The sequence below is a fragment of the Carassius auratus genome, linkage group LG28B, assembly GCF_003368295.1.
Source record: "Carassius auratus strain Wakin linkage group LG28B, ASM336829v1, whole genome shotgun sequence".
In the NCBI taxonomy this organism is placed as follows: Eukaryota; Metazoa; Chordata; class Actinopteri; order Cypriniformes; family Cyprinidae; genus Carassius; species Carassius auratus.
Genome location: NC_039293.1, coordinates 3,738,292 through 3,761,074, shown reverse-complemented (window position 1 = coordinate 3,761,074; position 22,783 = coordinate 3,738,292). Strand labels below are relative to the sequence as shown.

At 40.0% G+C, this 22,783-nt stretch overlaps 3 protein-coding genes across 3 annotated transcripts; 2 read left to right on the top strand and 1 right to left on the bottom strand.

The window, feature by feature from the left end:
* The first annotated feature begins 277 nt into the window (after window positions 1-277).
* LOC113067763 (volume-regulated anion channel subunit LRRC8D-like) lies at window positions 278-5,896 on the top strand. Its single transcript, XM_026240219.1, has 5 exons — window positions 278-289; window positions 1,736-2,602; window positions 2,826-3,076; window positions 3,516-3,893; window positions 4,366-5,896. The coding sequence occupies exons 2-5, from the start codon at window positions 1,736-1,738 to the stop codon at window positions 5,480-5,482; spliced, it is 2,613 nt and encodes an 870-aa protein (XP_026096004.1). The 5' UTR covers window positions 278-289; the 3' UTR covers window positions 5,483-5,896.
* Window positions 5,897-6,811: 915 nt separating this feature from the next.
* LOC113067779 (ATP-dependent RNA helicase DDX39A-like) lies at window positions 6,812-11,397 on the top strand. Its single transcript, XM_026240240.1, has 10 exons — window positions 6,812-6,887; window positions 8,068-8,276; window positions 8,355-8,482; window positions 8,681-8,957; window positions 9,035-9,153; window positions 9,883-10,014; window positions 10,226-10,335; window positions 10,512-10,656; window positions 10,735-10,882; window positions 11,176-11,397. Exons 2-10 carry the CDS (start codon window positions 8,069-8,071, stop codon window positions 11,190-11,192), a joined length of 1,284 nt encoding a protein of 427 aa, XP_026096025.1. The 5' UTR covers window positions 6,812-6,887; window position 8,068; the 3' UTR covers window positions 11,193-11,397.
* A 596-nt stretch (window positions 11,398-11,993) lies between these two features.
* On the bottom strand, window positions 11,994-21,232 carry LOC113067818 (protein CYR61-like). The gene is made up of 5 exons (XM_026240295.1): window positions 21,043-21,232; window positions 19,113-19,326; window positions 16,360-16,764; window positions 15,197-15,375; window positions 11,994-14,517 (listed from the first exon to the last, which is right to left on the bottom strand). The coding sequence occupies exons 1-5, from the start codon at window positions 21,085-21,087 to the stop codon at window positions 14,212-14,214; spliced, it is 1,149 nt and encodes a 382-aa protein (XP_026096080.1). The 5' UTR covers window positions 21,088-21,232; the 3' UTR covers window positions 11,994-14,211.
* Window positions 21,233-22,783: the final 1,551 nt, after the last annotated feature.

The window sequence follows — 22,783 nt, the reverse complement described above, 5'->3', positions numbered from 1 at the left end:
GAATATATAAAACCTGAAATTTTCATGTAAGTTTCAAACTGTTTATTTATGTGTATTTCTTCCAAATCCAGTGGCTCACTGGCGTTTCATGATGTGAATGTGGCTATTGTGTGCAGGTTGTCATGGAAACTTCAAAGCAGCTTCTGGGGCCCCACTGTGTCGAACTTAGTGAAGTTGGACACATTGTTGAACAAACTGGCCTGAGCCGGACTTGAGTGCAAGAAAACAAGGGCTTTAAAGCATGAAGTTTCAGCTTTAGAGCCAAAAAGCTGAGTTACAATACATCACTGTAAGTACATTTCACTTTTATTTTTGCATGTAGACAGTCCGAAGTATTTGGGGTTCTATTCAAATGTGATTTATGAGTTCAGCTGACTGTCGTATCACTTCAGCTTAGTGTGTTGAATCAAAACTCATTTTAAATGCATTCATAAAATGTATATCATAAAAGGATGCAGAACTAAACACAGGAGTGTAATGTACATAAAACCATTCATTATGTTTTAAGTTGCATTCTATTCCATTTTATTAGCAATTGTAGTAAATATCTGTTTTTAAGGGGTTGTTCGGTAAGTTAGATATTGCTTATATAATTGATCATACATGAATGATTCTTCAAATTAAGAGTGCAATTACTATTTTAGAGGGGAGTCTAATACTATTTAATGCATAGTGAGATATTTACACTGTTAAAAGAGTTGGGTTCTCATGCTAAACATGACCAAAGTTTCAAAAAAAAAATTTGGACGTAGAACGGCATATTTCTGTGCTAAATACTCTCCCTCCAGGTTCATACAAGATTCGAAAAGTTTTTCTTGATGGGTTGAAGGGTGTGCTTTTGCTCAAGCTCTGGTTGATGTGTATATGCACTCTTCTGGGAGATGTGTCTATTTAGTGTCATGAAGGGCCATGTTCGGGAAAAAATCTTTCAGAGACTTATACAAACCCAAAGGGAGTGTATTTGGCGCAGAAACAATCTATCATAACTAGAGACCAAAATGTTTAACAGACACTCTGTAAGCCAGTAAACAAACACCTAGCAACCACCTGGAACATCCTAGTGTGCACACAGCAATACGCTAACAACCGTTCAAGGGAGCGTTTCCCAAAATCATCGTTAGCAAACTACGATTGCTAGTTCCATTGACCTCTGTTGGTAATGACAGAAATTACGACCATTGTTTCTTTCGGCTCGGTTTCACAAACAAGGTTTATTTTAAGCCAGGACTAGGCCTTAGTTAAACTAAGATAATTAAGCAAGTTTTATTAAAAATGCCTTAAAAGAAAATATAGCAGGTGTGCGTCTTGACACAGAACAATGACACATATTTTAAGATTTGTCAGAGCAAGATTCAGTTGAGACAGTTCAAACATGCATTTTAGTCTGGGATTATGTTAAACCTTGTCTGTGAAACTAGGGGTTCGTCTTTTAATCTGAAAAATTTAAGCAGGTTTAAGTTTAAACAAGAAAAAAAATGGTCTGCCAATGGAATAATAATTAAAAAAAAACTTAATTGAAAAGAGAAACAAATACATTTCTCTTACTACAAAAAATATCTAATTGTTTTTTAAGCATAAATGTAAAATTCAATCTTAATCTAAAATCTCAAGTAAATGTATCTTGATTAAAGAAAAAAGCCTTAAGTTGTTAGATTGGTTAGATTTTTAAATCTAATAAAGTGTCACCTTGATTTGAATGGTGTTTAAAAAGATGTCTTTCTCTCTCTGACTGTAGATGTTCACGCTGTCTGAGCTGTGGTCCAGCGGTGAGCGTCAGGGCAGTTATAAATTATTGAAGCCATGGTGGGAGGTCTTCATGGACTACCTGCTGGTGCTCATGCTGATGGTGTCTATCCTTGCTGGGACACTCCAGCTGTCAAGGGATGGAGTCGTGTGCATCCCTGTACACTCCTCTTCCATCAACCACAGCTCTCCCATGGAGCCTGTGTCTGATACTATCTTTAGAAACACACTTGACTCACCTAGGATCCCTGTGAAAGGGCGACGTACCAACCTTGACTTCCAGCAGTACATCTACATCAGCCAGGTTTGCTATCACGAGGCGTTGCCCTGGTACTCAAGGTTTTTACCATATGTGACACTGCTCCATACGTTGGTTCTCCTGGCCAGCGGCTGCTTCTGGTTCCACTTCCCGCTCACATCTGCTCGCATCGAGCACTTCCTATCGCTTCTCGCCAAATGTTGCGAATCGCCCTGGACAACAAGGGCACTCTCTCTTACAGCCAAACTGGACACACGTTTCTCTGAGACCGAACAAGCAGTGCAACCCAAAGTTCAGATAACATCTTCGTACAAAATTCGCAAGTCAAGTCTGGACTCGGGGACGGACAGCCCTCTGTTGGCGGGGACTGATAGTGTGACCACTACACCACAACCGTCTCCGTGTCCCTCAACTTTGTCTCATTGCTCAACGCTCTCTGCTATGTCATGTACGGAGCCGGTTTTGCCTGTGCAAGTCGTTCCGGACACTTCCAGACAGGGAGCCACGTTGGACCGCAGCGACAGAGAGCTGGCCAGAGCTCTGTTCGAGAGAGTGCGAAGGTTTCGTGCTCACTGCGAGAGTTCAGATGTTATATATAAGGTAAAGCCCAAAGTATACTTATACCTTGTGTTGTAACTGATTAGCACAAACCAAGTTAATGTGCATATGTGACCAGCTCGTACAAAGATCAGATTGTGCATGTACTATTTTGATGAGAAAATATGCATAATTTGCACTGTAAGCAAACCCTTGTATACAAGTAAAAACTGATATGCTTTGATAACCGTTATACTTTGGCCTTAACATGCATCTCTTTATGTAGGTGTACACTGCTCAGACGGTGTTCAAGGTTCTGAAGTTTATTTTGATTGTGAGCTACACCACTCCTCTCCTGGACTCTATCTCCTTCAGTCACATCTGCCAACCTCACACTTATGCTCTGACCGGCTACAGCATCTTCCAGTGCAGTCACTCGCTGTCCTCCGTCCTGCGCAAGCTAATGCAGGCCTACGTTTTGCTGCTATTTCTTTTCGGTCTGCTGGGCATCTATGCTCTATACTGGATCTTCCACAAGTATGGGTGCCCCAAGACATGAGAGGACTGTCTCCATGTAGTTTGTATTCTCTCTCCATGTGTGAATGTTGAGAGAATCTGGTGACTGGTCTAACATGTCTGTTTGTGTGCCAAGAACTAAGAACTAAACTAAATTTTCAGCTGCATTTTCCATTTTCCACCTTTTTTCCATTCATTTTTTCCCATAGGGATTTTAAACATCTTTTAAGCTATGGACCAAACCAACAATTTCTAAGGTGAATTACAACATTATAAATGTTTATTTAAATAAAATCCTCCAGGACCGAACTTGCCCAGGTATGGCATCAATTAACAACATCAGAACTATGTATCCCTATAGAGAAAATGAATGAATTTCTACCTGGGAACCCAACTGTCACATTCTGCAAATTTAAAGAAAACTGTTCTGAAAATCTGATTAAATCTGCCTTATTCTCAGGTCTTTGAGGCAGTACTCTTTCCAGAGTCTACGTGAGAAAGGATCCATGCTAGATGTACCAGACCTTCATAATGACCTCGCCTTCCTCTTGCACATGGCCGACCAGTACGACCCTCTACTGGCCCAGCGCCTGTCTGTCTTCCTCTCACCAGTCAGTGAGACTCGACTCCTGGAAGAAAGTCTGGAGCGTCACTGGGGAGCTGAACGCTTGCGGTCAATGATCACGTCGGACCAGCAGGGACACTCTCAGTTGCAGCTTGTGGCTCTTCCTCGCCTGCCAGCGGCACTGTTTACCTTCAGCCAGCTACAGGTGTTGAAGTTGGAACTTATTGGAGACGCCAAACTGACAGCACAAATAGCTAACATGACGGCACTTAGGTAAGTATTTTAATTTCAATTACAACTGAAATGCGCATAATTTTGCAGTCTTACACAGACTGATTTTAACATGTAATAGAGGATGAGAAACATTTTAATAGGGCAGGGACAATATATGATGCAAAGCGAATCTAGAAATTATTATTCTGCATCGATTCTGCGATTTTCCAAAGGCATCACGATTCTCTCTTGAACTGATTCTGAGTTTAGTTTTCAGCAGATGGCACTGCATGCTTTAGAAATAGCCATATTCTGCTTGCTTCCAGTTCTTTACACATGCACCATTTGAACCTAAAAAAATAATTCATAAAGTTTGTAAAGCCGCACCATCTGCTGTTAAAAACTAAGCTCAGAATAGATTCGAGAGAGAATCACAATGCATTCCAAAAATCTCAGAATCAATCCAAGAATTGCGATTGCATTGATTTACTTTCCCAGCACTGAGTTTTAATCTGGATTCTCCTCTCATTAGAGAAATGCACCTTTACCACTGCACTGCATCAGTGGAGCCTGCAGCACTGCAGCACCTTCAGGAACATCTAGAGACTTTACATCTAACCTTCAGCCAAGCTGCAGAGATCCCAGCCTGGGTGTATTCCCTCCGTGGCCTGCAAGAGCTGCACCTCACTGGGAGGTTGAGCAATGAGGGTGGGATGGGCCGTGGATGGGTCCTTGGCAGCCTTCGACAACTGCGTCATCTCCGTGTCTTGGTGCTTCGTGGCATGCTGCAGAAAGTTCCAGGGGAGCTGAGCGAATTGGTAGGGAGTCTGCTAAAACTGGAGATATATAACGAGGGCACCAGGTTATTGGTACTTACGGGACTGAGGCGTTTGACCGGATTGGCAGAAGTGCAACTGCAAGGATGCCAGCTGGAGAGGCTGCCATCAGCGCTTTTGGCGCTTACAGGTCTACGCAGTTTGGATCTGCAATACAACAGTCTTCGTACTCTAGAAGAGCTGTTAGGATTGCAGCATCTGCGGCGTCTCTCCTGCCTACGACTCGCACATAACCGCGTTGTGGCTCTTCCGTCCAGTGTAGGAGTGCTGCGCTCACTGGAGCTCTTGGATTTGGCGCACAATCAACTGCAAATCCTTCCTTTGGCGCTCTTTACTCTGCATAAGCTGCGACGCCTGCTTTTGGCAGGAAACCTTTTGGAAGAGTTGCCAGCTGAAATTGGAGCCTTGAAGCTTCTTGGCGAACTAGACCTGAGCGCCAACAGGCTTGAACATCTCCCCAAGGAACTGTTTGAAAGGTGCGTAGAGCTTCGCAACTTAAATGTTGCGAATAACTCTCTTGGTTCTCTGCCCACTGGTTTTGGCGGCCTGACTCAACTTTCGCGTCTGGATGTACGAGGAAACAGTCTAGAGGAACTGCCGGTCGAGCTGGGGTGTTGTTTTGGGCTTCGTGGAGGTGGTTTGCTGGTGGAAAACTGGCTGTTACACACCCTACCTCGGCAGGTCAGGGATGTCCTACAGCAGCCCAGCTCTTGTCCCTCTTCTGAACCTCCATCACGACCTAATTCTGACTGCTTTCCTACCTTTTCAGCTGCACAATGGAGCTTCCACTCCGCACTTGAATCTCGGATATAAAACATCAGCTTCAGACTGAATTCATGAACAATATCTAACTAATATTACTAAAACCAGTCTGGAAAAGCCAATATTTTGCTAAGAAGATTTTAAATGTGATTCATATGGATACACTGATATGACTGAAAAATTAGAAACATTTCTATACTTAACCAGGTAACTGTCACTAGCCCAGTTAACCCATTGTAAACCTTTCTAATCCTCATTTTGTAAAGCAAGACTCAAACTTTCATAATTGGTGACTACATTTTTTTTCTGCATTTTTCTCTCCAGAATCTTCATTTATGATGGTATGCAAACTATGCATGTATGGTTGCTTTCCACATGTCCTTTACAGTCCTAATATGGATCACCATTTTTATTTTTTTATGGTTCTATATGTTTTGTAAAATATAGTGTATTAAAAATAAGTTAAATGTAGTGCCGTGCATTTTATATTTCAATAAACTTATATATCTTTATCTATTTCATTTCTATATTTATTTTCCACTTCCACAATAATGTGGTATTAAAGTATGTGCTCCAAAACATTAAAGATTTACAATTTAGTTGGGAATAACATGATTAGGTCTTTGCTTAAAAAGTGGGATTGACAGTTAATGGTTTAACCGGACCAGCTTCCGCCTGACAGATAACGGAAATTAGAAAAAGTGTTTACTCTATTTGAAATATGGATATTTTTCTTTTTCTCGAAGATGGATTTGCTACAGAAGGCCTTTATTCAACATTCAATCATATCTGGACGGATATGACATTTAAAATCAGATATGACATTTAGTTGAATTCTGTGGACAATTAACATCTCTCCAGAATTATTTTGTCTCTCATACTAAAATACTTAGAAAACTGATAAAGGTAGTCACCATCAAAACATATTTACACAGAAATCTTTTGAATATTATGTATTTACCATGGTAACGTTAGCTCTATAATGGCACTACTGAGCAAAGTGTTTTAATTATGGTATTTTACCTCCATTATATGATTTGAATATGTTCCTTGATGTGAAGCTACATATCAATCATAATATTACACTGAGTTAAACGTTTTAAATCAGTTATATTCCATACTAAATCATAATAAAATAAAAAAATAAAATAAAAACGTTTCTGTCACTTACAAAAGTCCCGCCAAGCTCAATTGCGCCCAACGCGAGTGCGACTTCAACACCCCCAAGTCCCAGTACCAACATCCAATCACGATAAGTTTACATTTAGATTGACACGTTCTTGATCCAATGAGAACGTGTGTTAAACCAACAACCGCGTGTGTTCTGCCAATGAGAGCGCGCGTTCTTCAGGAGGCTGGATTTCCGGGCGGTAGTATAAACCGCGGCCTGGTGCGTTCGATTTGAGACAACAGCTGCGTTCGTGTGATCATTTTCCTCGCGCACCGTCACTTAAAGGTAACTGTAATTTAGTTACTGTTTAGATATGGATATGTTTCTGCGAAAAAAAAATTGTATGTATATAACGTTGTGAGTTTATCCAACAGGAAAATGTAATGTGTGATAGAGGCGTTGTGTCATTGAGCGCGTTAGCTGCGCGTGCTAACCGAACAGTGCGCGCGTGTGGTCGTGTTTATTTTCGGTTAAGTTATATGTAACGTTAATGTTACTGTTTTTTGTTGTTGTTGTTGTTATTTACAATGTCGCGTTGTCGGGCCTGGTAAACCGCATGAAACATATGCCAGCGTGAAGTTGTCGTTTGTTTGTTGGCCCTTTTCTCGCGTATAACAATAGCTAACGGCGGATATATTGTCCGCGGAGCTTTTAAGTTATGGCTTATCACATTACAACTAAACTAATGTCTCTGTTGCTGATCAACACAGTATCGGGATCCCGTTTATCTGCAGCTCAGAATCTCGCATGAACGTGTTTAGACGTTCGTTAGGTTGACTTTAGCACCTCTTCAGGATGCTGGTGGTTGAGGCCCAAATAAACCAGTTCCAGTTTCACTGAACGCTGTCTAGTAACACAAGTAACGTTACCGTGGTATTACCATGTGTTTTCTGGACTGCTTTGACTCATTGTATTTGCACGTGGCTCAAAGATGTAAATGCCCACATCAAATTAAAATTTACAAAAGTGGTTGTATATGTATAGAAAAAGCACAATTAATGCGAGTCAAGTGTCTACTTTTAAGGTTTTTAATGGGTTTTGGGAGAATAAAATCAAAATGTGGATTAAATGTTCAGTTTTCATTCAGTGAAACACTTATATTTTTGTAAAAATTGAAACAACATACTTATTCTGACCTGTATGTATTGAAATATATAAAACAAGTGAACGTACTAAATGTTATTGCTTATTTGCATGTCCAGTGTAGAGTATTATTGCATTTTCCTCGTACTTTTTGTAAAATATCAAATTCTTGTTCATTTGTCAATTTCAAAAGTGTGTGTCTGTGGTAATGCTGGTTTCTGTATTTATGCACTTAATTTCACGATTCGACGTCAAACTTAGACTTTCTAACCTTCTCCAGGCTTGGTCCACTTTCTCACTGGTGGTCCCTCTATTGAAACCATGAACGTGTGAGTCGTCTGAATGTGTGATTTAATTGCTCTCCCACTCCTTTTGTCTCCAGAATGGCTGAGAATGACGTTGACAACGAGCTGCTGGATTATGAAGAGGACGATGAGCCTCAAGGAGCCCCAGAAAGCGCCGCTCCGGTGGGTAAGAAGGAGGTGAAGGGCTCATACGTGTCCATCCACAGCTCGGGCTTCAGGGACTTTCTGCTGAAGCCAGAGCTGCTGAGGGCCATCGTGGACTGTGGATTTGAGCATCCTTCTGAAGGTAAGAGACTCGGAGATGCTGGTCCTCAATGTAACGGTTGATTAGCATCTTAAGTGAACTTCCTGTGTGTGTGTTTAGTGCAGCACGAGTGCATCCCGCAGGCCATCCTCGGCATGGATATCCTGTGTCAGGCCAAGTCTGGTATGGGAAAGACCGCCGTGTTTGTGCTCGCTACCCTACAGCAGATCGAGCCGGTCGAAGGACAGGTTAGTACATCCGTTTTAGTTTGTGATGAAACCATTACGACTTGAATATTAACCTATAAATCTTATTTTACAATTTGGTGACTCTTAATCATAATTAAGATACTTATGCTGGTGGTTTAACGATCTGTGATTTTATCTGTAACGTGTGAACCTTCAGCTTGTGTGAGATGAGGTTGAGTGTGTGTTCCTGTGATTCAGGTGTCCGTGCTGGTCATGTGTCACACACGCGAGCTGGCGTTTCAGATCAGTAAGGAGTACGAGCGCTTCTCCAAGTACATGCCCACGGTGAAGGTGGCCGTGTTCTTCGGTGGCATGTCCATAAAGAAGGACGAGGATGTCCTGAAGAAGAGCTGCCCTCACATCGTGGTCGGCACGCCGGGACGAATCCTCGCCCTGGTCCGAAACAAAACCCTCAACCTGAAGAACGTCAAGCACTTCGTTCTGGACGAGTGTGACAAGATGCTGGAGCAGCTGGGTGAGCGTCTGACCAAAATCTGCTGGGAACTGTGTTGAGCTGAGTCTGCGATGATTAAAATGATGTCTCTCTGTTAGATATGAGACGTGACGTGCAGGACATCTTCAGACTGACCCCTCACGAGAAGCAGTGCATGATGTTCAGCGCCACCCTCAGCAAAGAGATTCGACCCGTCTGCCGCAAGTTCATGCAGGACGTGAGTAACATCTGTCTGTTTCTTTAATAAGATTCAAAACCGTGTGATGAAAACATGAGTTTAATAGAGAATTTTTTTATTTAAAAAACTTTGGGTACAGTGTGACTTATGGAAGTTATTGGACACACATTAAGCCATTTGGGACCATACAAAATTGAGTCTTTAAATGGTGAGGATTTTTTTCAACTCCTTAAAATGAAAAAAAAAAAAAAAAGAGGAAACGTTTGGTCTATCCAATCATGAGGTTGCGAAGAGAGGGGGGAGCGTTCCACCTCCTCAAGGGTTATCCCGGGCGATTTAAAGTTTAGTTCAGGATGTGTCCGTGGATTAGTTTAAAGCTTTACTAGCAATCCTGGAGCCACATATTACAATTTAATTTACTGATTTCTGTGAACTCTGTGTGCAAGGACCTTTCCATTGCTTTGCGCTGCGAGACGAAGTGGATCAACTTGTCAGACGGCATTCTGGATTTTGGCGTTTACTTATAGGGCGGCTCTGAATTGTCAAAACGTCTATAAATAAATTTTGGGTGTGGGTGTGAAAAATGCAGAAAATCGGCCCTATCTTAATTTTCTATAAAAAGTATGAAAGGTTCTATGGCAGTGTAAATGGGATTCGCACACAGTGAGGTCGTATTTATTTGTACACTTGCGGAAATTTCAAGTATGCAATGACCTTTAATCGAAAGCATATAGAGGATCCTGTCTGATGTGTGCTGCCTGCTTTCAGCCGATGGAGGTGTTTGTGGACGATGAGACCAAGCTGACTCTTCATGGTCTGCAGCAGTACTACTGCAAACTGAAGGACAGCGAGAAGAACCGCAAACTCTTTGACCTGCTCGACGTGCTGGAGTTCAACCAGGTGAGTTCAGCACTTCACACTCATTTGTGTTTCCCAAGCCACTTGCAAATGAGGGACTCATGCAAACCTGATCCTGTTTACTCCGATTTCATAGATTTGTCACTGCATGATTTTCCAAATCCATGCATTTATTAGTTTTTTTTTCTGTCAATTTTCCCTGTAGAATAAAATGAGTCAAATGCATGAGGGTAATTCTGCTGTTGTCCTGCAGGTGGTGATATTCGTGAAGTCTGTTCAGCGTTGTGTGGCGCTTTCACAGTTACTGGTGGAGCAGAACTTCCCCGCCATCGCCATCCACAGAGGAATGGCACAGGAAGAGAGGTGTGTGTGTGTGTGTGTGTACTTGTTTTGGATGTGAATGTCCTGTCATGCAATGGTTTGTCATGACTGTTGACTAGTGAGGACATGGTGTTAAAATGAGTTGTTCAGTGTTTCTGTGAGGGTTTGTTTGGGGGTGGAATAATCTAATTATGCTTATGTTAAAACAATGCTTGCAGATTGTCTCGGTATCAGCAGTTCAAAGACTTCCAGAGGAGGATCCTAGTGGCCACTAACCTGTTCGGGCGAGGAATGGATATCGAGAGGGTCAACATCGTCTTCAACTATGACATGCCGGAGGACTCTGACACGTATCTCCACAGGGTACGCATCCATGCAGTCTCCATGAGTGTTTCAGGTCTCTGAAGTGGCACGTCTCACACGGTCTCGTCCCGTTCTCAGGTGGCTCGTGCGGGTCGCTTCGGCACCAAGGGTTTGGCCGTCACATTTGTGTCAGACGAGACGGACGCCAAGATCCTGAACGATGTGCAGGACCGATTCGAGGTCAACGTGTCCGAGTTACCAGAGGAGATTGACATTTCCACTTACAGTGAGTCTTGGGTCTCATCTTATTCCCATTAAGCGTTTTGAGCATGAAGTCAAACTGTGGTAACCTCCTTCCAAATTTAATGTGACCTGATGAGTGTGAAGGATTATTAACAGCAGTGTTGGTGGATGCTAATGTGGTCATTGAAGTGATGCTAGTTAATTGGATATTATTAGTTGATGTATTGTTCTTCCCAGTTTCAAATGTTGGGTTTGTTTCCCCATTGGTTTTAAACCCACAGTGACTGGTTGAAAGAAGTGTTGTTTTATATGACGTTTGTCTTTTTCTGTGTGCAGTTGAACAGTCCAGATGAAGTCTTGATGTTTCCAGAATCGCAGCTGTTGGATCATGGCAGGGCGCAGAACATCCGTTTTAAAAGCCTCCACTTTACCTCAAACCCACTGTTGTTTTTACTGCTTTTCTTTGAGGACCGGGCGAGTTGTGTTTAACGATTTTGTTCTAAAATCATGTTTTGTTCTGGGTTTTAATGAAATTAAATCTTTTTATATACACCTTTACTAGCTGTGACTGGTCTTCTGGGAAGTCTCACTGTATGAGAGTGGTTTTGTAATGGTTTTTCAGATGCTTTTAGTGTAATGGTTTGCTCTGAAATCTTGCCAGATACTTAGGCCAGAGTCATAACCTGTTTGAGGTTAATGCATTGTGAGACGTGTGTGATTGAAAATTACTGAAATGCCAAACCAAAATTTTTTTTTTTTTTTTTTTTACAATTTACTTTTAGTTCAAAAATAAATTGTCTTTGTAATTCATGAAATTAATTTCCAGGCAATAGCTGGACTGCTATTGAATTCATCTGTGAAGAATGTAATTCTCTATTAATACATGTATTCACCATCATTATGGTGACCGTATGCAAGTTTTTATTTTAACTAGTTTCACGTTAACTGATAGCTTTGCAATTGAACCCAAGTTCTGTTAGAAATGTTACCTAGTTGATAATGTACAAATACTTGGTTTTATAGCATTTAAACCAATGGAACCTTTCTCTTTGGATCGTTACAAGCTTTTGGTGCATGAAGAAGATCTGTAAAGTTGCAAAGACTAGATTCTCAAATCCATTCGTTCAGCACTGTTGTAGAAAAAATCTAAAATATTCAGATGTGTGCTGCGCATTTTATTGAGATTGAGGACCATTTCCTGAACCAACAGTTTACGAAGCATACAATTCAGTTTAGAAGAAACTTGTTGTTTCTCCTATCACAAATGCAAACGTGGTTATATATTTTTATTTTTACACGCGTGATGTGCAATGCGTAAAAGACAGTGTAAGTCAGTGGCGCAAAAAGTAAAACAGGATTTAGATATGGGGTTGGGATTAGGAAATGGAAGAGGGTGCATAATCTGGCAGGGGTACAGAAATTGGCACAACATAGTGCATTGGATAGCTGGCCAATCAGAGCACACCTCGCTTTTTCAGAAAGATGAGTTTTGTAAAAATGTATGCATATCTGAAATGCAGGATATAGAGGAGAAACAATAATGTACATCATATAGAAAATAATGTTTTTTTGAACTGCATAAACATATTGATTTACATCAAATAGACAAAATGTTATTTTTACCAGCATCATATACCTTTAAAAAACAAAACAAATGATAACACCTACATTGAGCCGTTTTTACAAACCAGTTTATTTCATGGATGGTGAGTGGTTGTCCTCTGTCTGAAGAGGTAAAACAAATGAGATGAACTTGTAATACAAGATAATTTCAGACCAGACCCGAATCCAAGTAAATATTTTCCGCTGTCTCGAAGTGTCACATGTTGGCTGCTCATTGGCATTTCCTCATATAATCCACTCGAGACTTGTTTATATGGTTGTACAAAAATGTTACTAATAAACGCTTACAAATATCAGCTATTATTAAATCATATTGATGGCAGTAATAATGCTTCAAAGTCTTACAATGTTCACCTGCCGTCCTATAAAACAGATGAAGAAAACCCCACAGACACACATTTGGGACCAGAAGATCGCCGCTCTTTTCGCGCCAGACAGGAATTAAATGTCTAGAAGGTACTGGAGTATTTAATTTCCTGTGTTACTTAACAAAGTGCCATGCATGACAAAATGTAATAAAAAATTTTTACTATATAGTATAAATCTTACATTTCCCAAACCCAAAGTAAAGTTCGCGTAACACGAAACAACAGAAAGCTGCTAATTTTCCATCAAGTTTGCATGCAGCATGTAATTGGCAGTTTATTCAGTCAACACCTTTCCACAACGTAATTTCTCACCCCACCAACAAAATTAAATAAAAATGCTTTTATCAAGAACATGGCATCTAAAATGTTGATTTTTTTTTTTTAGATTGGGAATTCAAACGAAATGTAACTAAAAATAGCATAATTATTCAGTCACAACATGGCTTGTCCCTTTCAAAATGTTGGGTTTCTTCTTGTTCAAACTCTCATTCTTCAGGGCAGATGGTGCGACGCGACCTCCGTCAGTTCATGCACCAGTGCCAGGCAGAAATAGAGACTGCTGCATTATAAAACACACAGACACCAGTGCCGTTTGCACGAGGCTCTGCCATCACTTGGTAGATTACAGACCAGCGTTTGAAAGAACCATCCCACCCATTACTTTAAAATTACATGTTGACATCAGATGCTGGTGTTTTAAACATATTTTTATTGCAAACCAAAGGGTTACTGGGTTTTCTTCTGCCCCCAAAGACGAGGATTGTAATTAGCTGGGAGCTGAGGAGCCGACGTTTGGACGCCAGGGAGCTGCGGCACTTGGCAAATATCCCTCGGTGAGTTGACAGAGTCATGGGCTCACGAAGCCATCAAGCTCAGCACTGAGTCCACAAGCAGCTGAGACAAACCCTGGGTAGCTTAAAACGACTTCCTGCTGAGTTGTCCTCATATTTTCCGGCTGTTCTTTGAACGTCAAGGCAAAGCAATCACTACAAAAGAAGTAAAGACCAGCCCTTGTGAAGCTGGGAGTCTGTGCCACCACATTTAAGCGTCTAATCAGTGTCCTGCTGAGGCAGTTTGTTTTCTTACTTAGATTGTGCAGGTGCCCCAGAATGCATCACTGTTCATGGTAAGGACTAGTCAATCAGAAAATCCATTGTATATATTCACAACTGGGATTCACCCCATTTTGGGTCCTTTCTGTAAGCACATCTACTCTAAGGGTCTTGGCACAAGGGATTGGAAACCCAAAATTGCCCTTTTTCCACATGGATTTGGATTATAATAAGGCCTCGGCCTAGCGTTTACTCAGGGTTACACTTTGAAACCGCTACTCTATTGGTTGGGGAAAGACATGGGGGCGGGTCTTTGGATAAATAAGATGTTAATCAACAAACTTGTGCATGTCGCCATACAGCCAACGTTGGGGCGGGAGCACCGCTTCATTCAGGTTGCCACATTCATCGTTGCACTTGCATGACTGCACAAACATGACGGCCCTCTCGAAGAGCTCTCCATCGGGGCAGGTGAAGAGCACGGGGACCGTCCGTGTGCGGCGGGGCGAGCAGCATCGCCCGTCCAGACACGTCCCGCAGTAGTTGGGCCGATAGAGGCGTGTGCTGCGGCAGCCGGCGTAGTGCAGACGCAGAGGCTCGGGGGACTTCTGCGTACGGGAACACTTCCTCCCCTTCTGTTAAACCAATATTAAAGACAGGTTACACTCACATCTGCAATGGAAAAGAAGTGTGCATGATAACTTCAGTAGGCTAAGGGGCTGTTTACGCAACACCATTTTCAACTAATAATGGGAATCTATGTGTTTGGCCATTCAATGACAGCAGTGTTTTGGTGGCCAGAGAATGTGAACTTTTGAAAATGAGTTTCAAAGTGAAAGTTATTGAAAATTATACCTTTATCGCAAACAACAAAACCACAAATTAGCAAAAAAATGGTTCTTTACAAATTGACGTCGCCAACTATTGGCCTGGCATGCATAATACAGCATTTTAGTTGTTTTTAGAAACACTTCAATGGGGATCACATAATCAACAATATAAGTAAGGCTTTAAATAAACAGACATTTTACTTGCGCATTGGAAAACAAGGCAAGAGCAACATTTCCATTGTGAAACTGGTCTAGAAAGAGCCAAATGATGATTGCATGGTTAAGATTTATGGATTTAATTTAATGAATGTTTTCATTTTGGTTCGTACCAGTTTGGTGCTGGTGCACCATCATAAACATGCAGTTTAGAAGCTGGTCTGTTTTGGTGAAGCAAGGGAAGGTTTCTCAAGCTGTTTAAGTAGACACAAACTGGTCTTTTCAGCAGATCCTGTGGTGATTCTGCAGATAATCTTGGTGTGTTTACCTTTATAGGCACAGCCACAGAACTACAGGGACGAATGTTGCAGAGTCTGGTTTCCTTCAGCAGCTTGCACTGCGTGTTCTCATTGGTGACCCGAGATGAAACGCCCATCCCGCAGCTGCGTGAACAAGGTGTCCAGCTTGTCGTCTGTGCAACACATTGCCGTCCAGCTTTCTTCCATGCTAGGAAGAGCGAGAGAGATGGGGTAAGTTAGTACACAGGCACCATTCAGCCAACTGGGAACACTGACGCACAGAAAAAGTGATTACGGCGTGTAGGGAAACAGCTGCCTGACAGAGGCACCGTGTGTGGGGCTGGTTCACAAGGATCTTGTGGAAAAGAAGCGGCAGGCTCCTAAAAACAGGCGCCCACACAGAAGCGCATGCAGGAGGAACTGCCACAGCTCACATTGGGACTGATTGTTAATTGAACCGAAACCCAAAGGCAACCAAAGGAGGCGTTCACACAGCACACATTCTTGCAATCTGCTGCACTATTTTTAATTGTTGATTTATGTAAACAAACAGACGTCATTGATGATAGCAATCACAGCCTGAGCCAAGGTTACTATACTTAACAAACTAAAACCATGAAAAACACCCCGTTTTTAACTTAAAATAAAATCATATTAAGCCTATTTAATTTTTAGGCTTTTTAAATATCATTTTCATTTAGTTTAACTTGAAATATTTCAATGAACTCCACGTTTGGCGCCATGTCAAATCCTATGAAGTTCAGGCAAGACTCCGCAGATATTTATGGGGAAAATGTCACTAATAGGTATAATTACACTTTCCTAGTTAATTAATCAATAATCACAGGCTACTATGTTTACGTTCAGTTATTTCACTTTAATGGCAATGAAAAGAACCTATTTATTGCCGTTAAAGTGAAATTACCGAAGCTACACATACAAGCCTGATAGAAAACGGTCAATTTAGAGGAAAATTTCAAACAGTACTTCAACTCTTCAATTGTTTTGTAAGTTTTCTGAAAATGAGTGCGTATAAATAAGTTAACAAGGCAGTACTGCTACTTAAATCTGCACTCATTTCCAGAAGATAAATCTGAACATTGGATAACGTCAGGTTGAAAATTCTTAAATTTTTTTGACAAATAGTCCTAGTTACGAAACTTTGTGTGGACACACAGAAGAGCGCCCTCACCTGGCAAATGCTTTCGACTGCGCGGTTTGTCCCACTTTTTCTCCACCTCTATGAGTTCATTGCTCAGGGAGTCTTTGGGCTTGTAGGGGTACGCCTTTGGTCGGGGTTTTTTGTAGGTGTGCAGGTCAGGGAACAGATACGGAGGCGGCTGCGGCCGTCTAAACACTGGTGGTAGGACGGAGGACTCGCCGTGACAGTCCACGCTGAGGCAGCACTGGCCAGGGATCTTGACCAGTCGAGGTGAGGGACAGGATGGTGTTTCCAGAGGAATATCAGAGGGACAAAGGGGCACACAGCCCACCGCCCCATCAATACAGGTGCATTGGTGTTTGCAGCCCGCGCGGAAGTTTTCTCCATTCTGATACATGCGCCCATTGTATTCGCAGGAGCGGCCTTCCAGTTTGGCTGAAAAGACAAAGAAAAGACAGGAGAAGGTGTCAACCAAAGGAAACTGATGTTAAAATTAGATCAAAAATGTTCATTTTAGTTAAAGTTTTGGTAATCATAAAGTGTTTTTGTTAGTGTAAAAAGAAATCGTCCCTGTTGACAGTGAGTGTTCTAAGAACTTTCCTCAAGGTTATTCCAGTAACGTTAATGGAATATTCGTTCAAAAACATTATTTATACATTAAAGGAATGTTTTTTGGAAACATTTTAGTTAGATATTTTGCTAACGTTTTTTAAATGTTTCCTTTGAGAATGTTCTTTGAACACTTAAAACATTTAAAAATCCATAATGTTTTTTAAAACTAGTGCTGTCAGTCGGTTAGACAAATTACTAATTAATCGCACATTTTTGTCTGAAATTAATCATGATTCATTTCAATTAATCCCACCTAACATTAACGTTCTGAAATATACTTTAAATAATTTATTGCAATAATTTCGCATTCAGTCAAACAACATAAAGATGGTATATTTTTGATATTTATTTAATGGCATCTTTTTATGACTGAAGGCGAGTATCACTACTGATGTTTCTAGAAATTGTTATTTTTTCCTCATTTAACCATTGACTATAGCTATTCAACATCCTTTATTAGACTTTAAAAAGTAAAGACTTTTAATTTAAGCAAACTTAAAACAATCTTCACATAAAGCCATTATAATAAATATCATATTTACCTGTGCCTCTCAGCAGTAGGACAAACATCACAGCAGCTGGGTTATGAGGTTATTTGACTGCTATTACTTTAAGAGCTGCCGCTGCTGAATGTGATGTGGATCTGAGACGCATGCTCATTTGTGCTTTAATATGAAATGATACAGGCTACCGCCGTATTTGTGTGCATTTAAAGAGCACGCTCTATGAGCAGAGTATAACAGACAGGGATATTCATTTTTACTGACATATAGCCTGACAGCATTTCTGCAATCGTGTTTGATGCATCTAAATAAATGCAGTTTTTTGTCAAGAAAAGAGACAGAAGCAGCAGTTGTGAGTGTGGCCAACCCTAACCCCACCCCATATTAACTATTTTTAATGCCCATAAATAAGAAAAATTGCCTGCGTTAATACACTAATTTTGACAGCACTATTTAAAAGATTATTAAAAAAAAATAATAATACATACGCAAATCGCTCTTGAAACATATATTTGTTAGCTCAGGTCTCAGTCAGTATTTTGTGTTGTTTTCCAGTAAAAATATCTGAACATTCTTTAGATAAATAGACATTAATTTTATGGTCTTTGAAATAATAAGCATTGAATTATTATCCAGAAGATGAGCTGCACAGAGTGACAGTAAGGGGTTAAACACAGATTGACACTCTATCTTGTGCTTTTATGAGAGAGGCTCTATGTTTAGAGCAGTGTGGAATTTTGACTTGTTTACAATGTCGTTGAGCGTCAGATAGTCTTTGGGTGTTTGAGATGCCCCCTGAAACCCCCCTTTAGTCCAACTCAAATAACTGACTTAATATAGAAACTAACCCAGTGCACAAAATATCCTCTGTATGTGAGGAAATCAATGTGCCAAGGGTGACCAAACTACATCAGTCCCATGTGTGACCCAAGATAGAAGTACATTATTCAGCAGCTTGTCATTCAATTTATTATCTATTATAATTGTTGGAAAGTTTGGGAAGATTTGGTACATTTTCAATAAATATAATACATTTTGACTATAAAAATAGAATAGAGTGGGTTCATTAGATTTTGTTGTTGTTGTTGTTGTTGTTGTTTTTTTTTTTTTTTATATATCCCATTGAAAAAGGACGTTTGGATGGGACATCAAAGGTCAAAGGTTGTAAGTTTCTCGTAGCCTTTAGTTTGTCAAAACTACAAAACTTACACATTTAAATTAATTTGCAATATAATATATTGTTATATATTTATGGTAATGAAAATTTATTTAAAATAATGAAATGTTTTTTTTATCAAATTAAATCAATTTGCATCACTATCAAATATTGTGATAAAGACGCTAAAGCAAAATCATTATACATTTATTTTGATATATGCAATAATTTATAAAACAAAAAATCTAACATAAACATTTTAATTTTCTTAAGCATATTGTGATTTATAGGCTAAATGTAATTGCAATATAAAAAGGTCCTTATATAAAGCATATATTAAGATGTATTTAAATATGTAAAAATATATATTTTATTAATTTTATATGTGTTAGCATATATTGTAATATATGCAAATACATATACACACACACACTATTGCAAATTAATTTAAATCAATACAATTATTTTAAGAGACCTCAAGAATCAAGACTGGAGTTGTTCTGTTCACTCACCCCGGCAGATTCCATGGATGCTGGCCACATCGTTGCCATAGTTACACTCCAGGCCCTTGTGATGGTCACAGGGTTTGCCTTCATGGCAGTCGTCGTTCAGCTGGGCGGCACACACCTTACAGCAGCCGCAGCCGTCGGGCACCGCACTGACGCCTGGAGGGCACACGGGCCGCTCCGCCGGACACTTACACACCTTAGGACACCGCGCTCGGACCTGTCAAATGACAAAGACGCTTCAGTTTGAGCTTGGGGCAGATTACTGTTGCCAGACAAAAACACTCTTCAGAAATAAAATGATAATTTCTGAATATTTAAAGGGATACTTCACCCAATAATAATAATAATACTCTGTTATCATTTACTCACACTCAAGTTGTTCCAAACCTGAGTTCCTTTATTTACATTAAAACAAAGGACATTATTTATTATGAATGGAAAGATTTTCGTTTGTCAATAGAATGTTCTTTCAATGTTATCTGGTCTTTAATAATGTTTTTATTCCTTTAGCATAAAAACATGAGACAGTGTTCATGGAAAGTTTTTCAAAAACATTTTAACTGGATGTTCATCTAACATTTCAGAGAATATTCAAAACTACTGCCCATAATGTGTGTGTGTGTGTGTGTGTTTGTGTATTATACTTAAAAGGAATGTTAAAAAACAATCTTAGAACAAGTTTTGATATATAACTGTTTTGAGAACATATTTTTTTTAAATGTTAACAGAACATTCCATTTTACAATCTGCAATCATTCTGAGAATGTTACTTTTGAATGTTCTCTGAACATTCCAAAAAAGAAGAAGAGAAACCCATCCTATGCTGGTTAGGTATGTGTTGAAGCATGGCTGCTGGTTTGAGCTGGCTTAAGTTGGTCCTAAGTAGGACCTAGTTGCTTAGGACCAGCTTAAAATTATAGTTAACCCCCCAAAAATTTAAATTCTGTCATTAATCACTCCTAATTAAACCTGTAAGACCTCAGTTCTTCTTCAGAACACAAATTAAGATATTAATATATATTTTTTTCAATTCTGAGAGCACTCTAATCCTCCCAAAGACAACAATGTATCTAACACCATCAACATCCAGAAACGTAGAAAGGAGATCGGGAAAATTATCAGGAGTTGGTGACATCGAGGAGACAAATTGTTGAATAAATCAAAATTATCTTAAGTTGAGTTACGAAGATGAATGAAGGCCTTATGGGAACGATGTGAGGGTGAATAATTAATGACAGAATTTTCATTTTTGGGTGAAGTAACCCTTTAAACCAGCTCAAACCAACAGCCATTCTCCAAAACATAGCCTACCTAACCAGCATATGCTGTTTTTTTTTTCAACAGGGAAGAAACTATAATGTTTTTGTGCTAATGGGATGAGTCCAATTCATTTTCACCTCACAATGTAATTTCTCACTGTGAAAGTAGTTTCGTCATTCCAAATGGTTTTCCATTAAAGTCCAATTCCACTGGATAATTTCCGATAGCACTGCACCTGTTTCCCTGCATCTCCATCACTGTGTGAAATAGCCAGCCAAGCCCTGTGAGAATCTTAAGCATCTTAAACTCAGAGGAGATGAGCTCTTGAGTCACCTTGGACCCATATGTGGATCTGAGCTCTGAGATCAAAGCATAACTCGGACCCTCCCCGACCGATCCTGGCCGACGGGGTTCATGGAGCCGGATGGAGGGCTGGACTGTTGTGCTTTGGTTATTTTGAGCCTGTGCTCATCTATTTCTGAACACCAAAAGCCACAAGGATGGTCAAACTCTCTCAGGTGTGCAGATCATACACATATATATGCAGACACATATACTATTAATATTAATAATATAATACAATTATGTTATGTTATATGTTTCTATGTGCATTGTATCATGATTCCTAATGAACTCCTGCTGTTTACACTGTTTATAAACTTTTGTGACTTACCGTCGTGCAGATGATCAATACAAACAGACACATTAAATCCCTCATCTTCTTAATAGAGCCTTCAATGTCCACGGAAGATGATTTATTGAAATTTTAACCTTAATAAAGCACTTCAGCTCTCACAGACAAGCATTAATAATCCAGAAAGGCGCGTTTATTCCAGCTCGATAATGTAAGTTGCCGCTGATTCAAGCACTGACGTTTCTAACACTTGTTTTCATACCGCGGTGAGTCTTTATACGGTGAACTGTAATGTTATACGAAGCCCCGCCTTTCGGCCAATCAGAGCGTGGCTCTGCGACTAGGATTCCAAAGGGGCGTGGTCTAGCCGTCGAGGCGGGGTTCTGAGAATTCGGGGCGTGGTCAGCGATGAATGCAGTCATTCATAAAAACGACTTCATTCCAGAGAGGAGCTGCTGTCTGCTATTTATTGACTTATGTTTTAATAAAAATATTATGGATGCTTTAAAGTCTCTTTCACACGCATAACTCTGTCCGCTGTGTGCTTTGTGCAAGGCTAGATAAATATACTCAGCTGTGTGATGTTTGCAGCAATAAGAGAGCCGCGGCCACAAAAAACAGGCAGAGATTTCCTGCACTAAAAGACTGATGGAGAGATAGATCAGATGAACTCAACAGTCTTTCTCTCTCTCAAACACCCACACACCCACAGACACACACACACACACACACACACACACACATATATATATATATATATATATATATATATATATATATATATATATATACAATAACAAAAGAAAGGAAGAGAGAAAGAGGTCAAATAAAAGTAAATGTAAAGCCAAATGTGTTCAGATATGAATGTACTCTCAATGTTTCTCAGGTCAGGTCATGTTTTCAGTCATTTCCTCAGGAGTGGAAAAGCTCAGCATGACAAACATGCTGCACATGGAGGAGATGGATGGAGTGATGTGAAAAAAGGTGTGGGTGGAGGAGTGTGAGGACCAGATCAAAAACACGTCTGTGGAAAAACAGTGAGAGATGGAGGCCAGAGGCTGAGTGTAAGAACCCGAGGAAAGACTGAGCAAGGGTACAAACACAGAGACAGAAGGAAAGAATGTTTCTGAAAGGTTCCCACACAGGTAGTTTAGTGTCAGTCATATAAACACAAATTCACTCAGCACCATTATTATTTCTCTGTACAAAGTAATTATTACTTACAATGACTTGAAGTAGATATTATGTGAATACATATTAATATTTATACAGTTTTATATTCAGTACTTAAAGTGCCCATCCGTACTTAATAAAGTCTTATAAATGTATTTATTGTAATTACTTGTTCATAAATGCATATAACTTTAATTTATCTCTCTAAAACTTGTGTAGAAAAAAATCTTAAATAATAGCTCCTGAAATTAATTATCCTTATTTAATGTTTCAGTAGATATATGTTAAATTATTTATTTAGAGATGTTTATTAATTAGAAAAAAATCGGTGTGCTGGAGCTTTAAAGAACCAAAACTGGTGAGTCTGAGGTGAAATAGCAAGAGGTTTGAGGTTTATCACACATCCAGATCACAGCTCAAGATACAAAACCAGATATTGTTGTTAACATGAAGAGGGCTCTCCTGACCGTACAGGACCACTGAGGAGCCTTTATTTTGGAGGTTGTGTAACACTCTGCTGGAACGTCCTGCTCACTTCAGCAGAGACGAACCAAGATAAAGAGAGAGAGAGAGAGAGGAATTTTAGTCTTTGGGTTATTTTTAACCC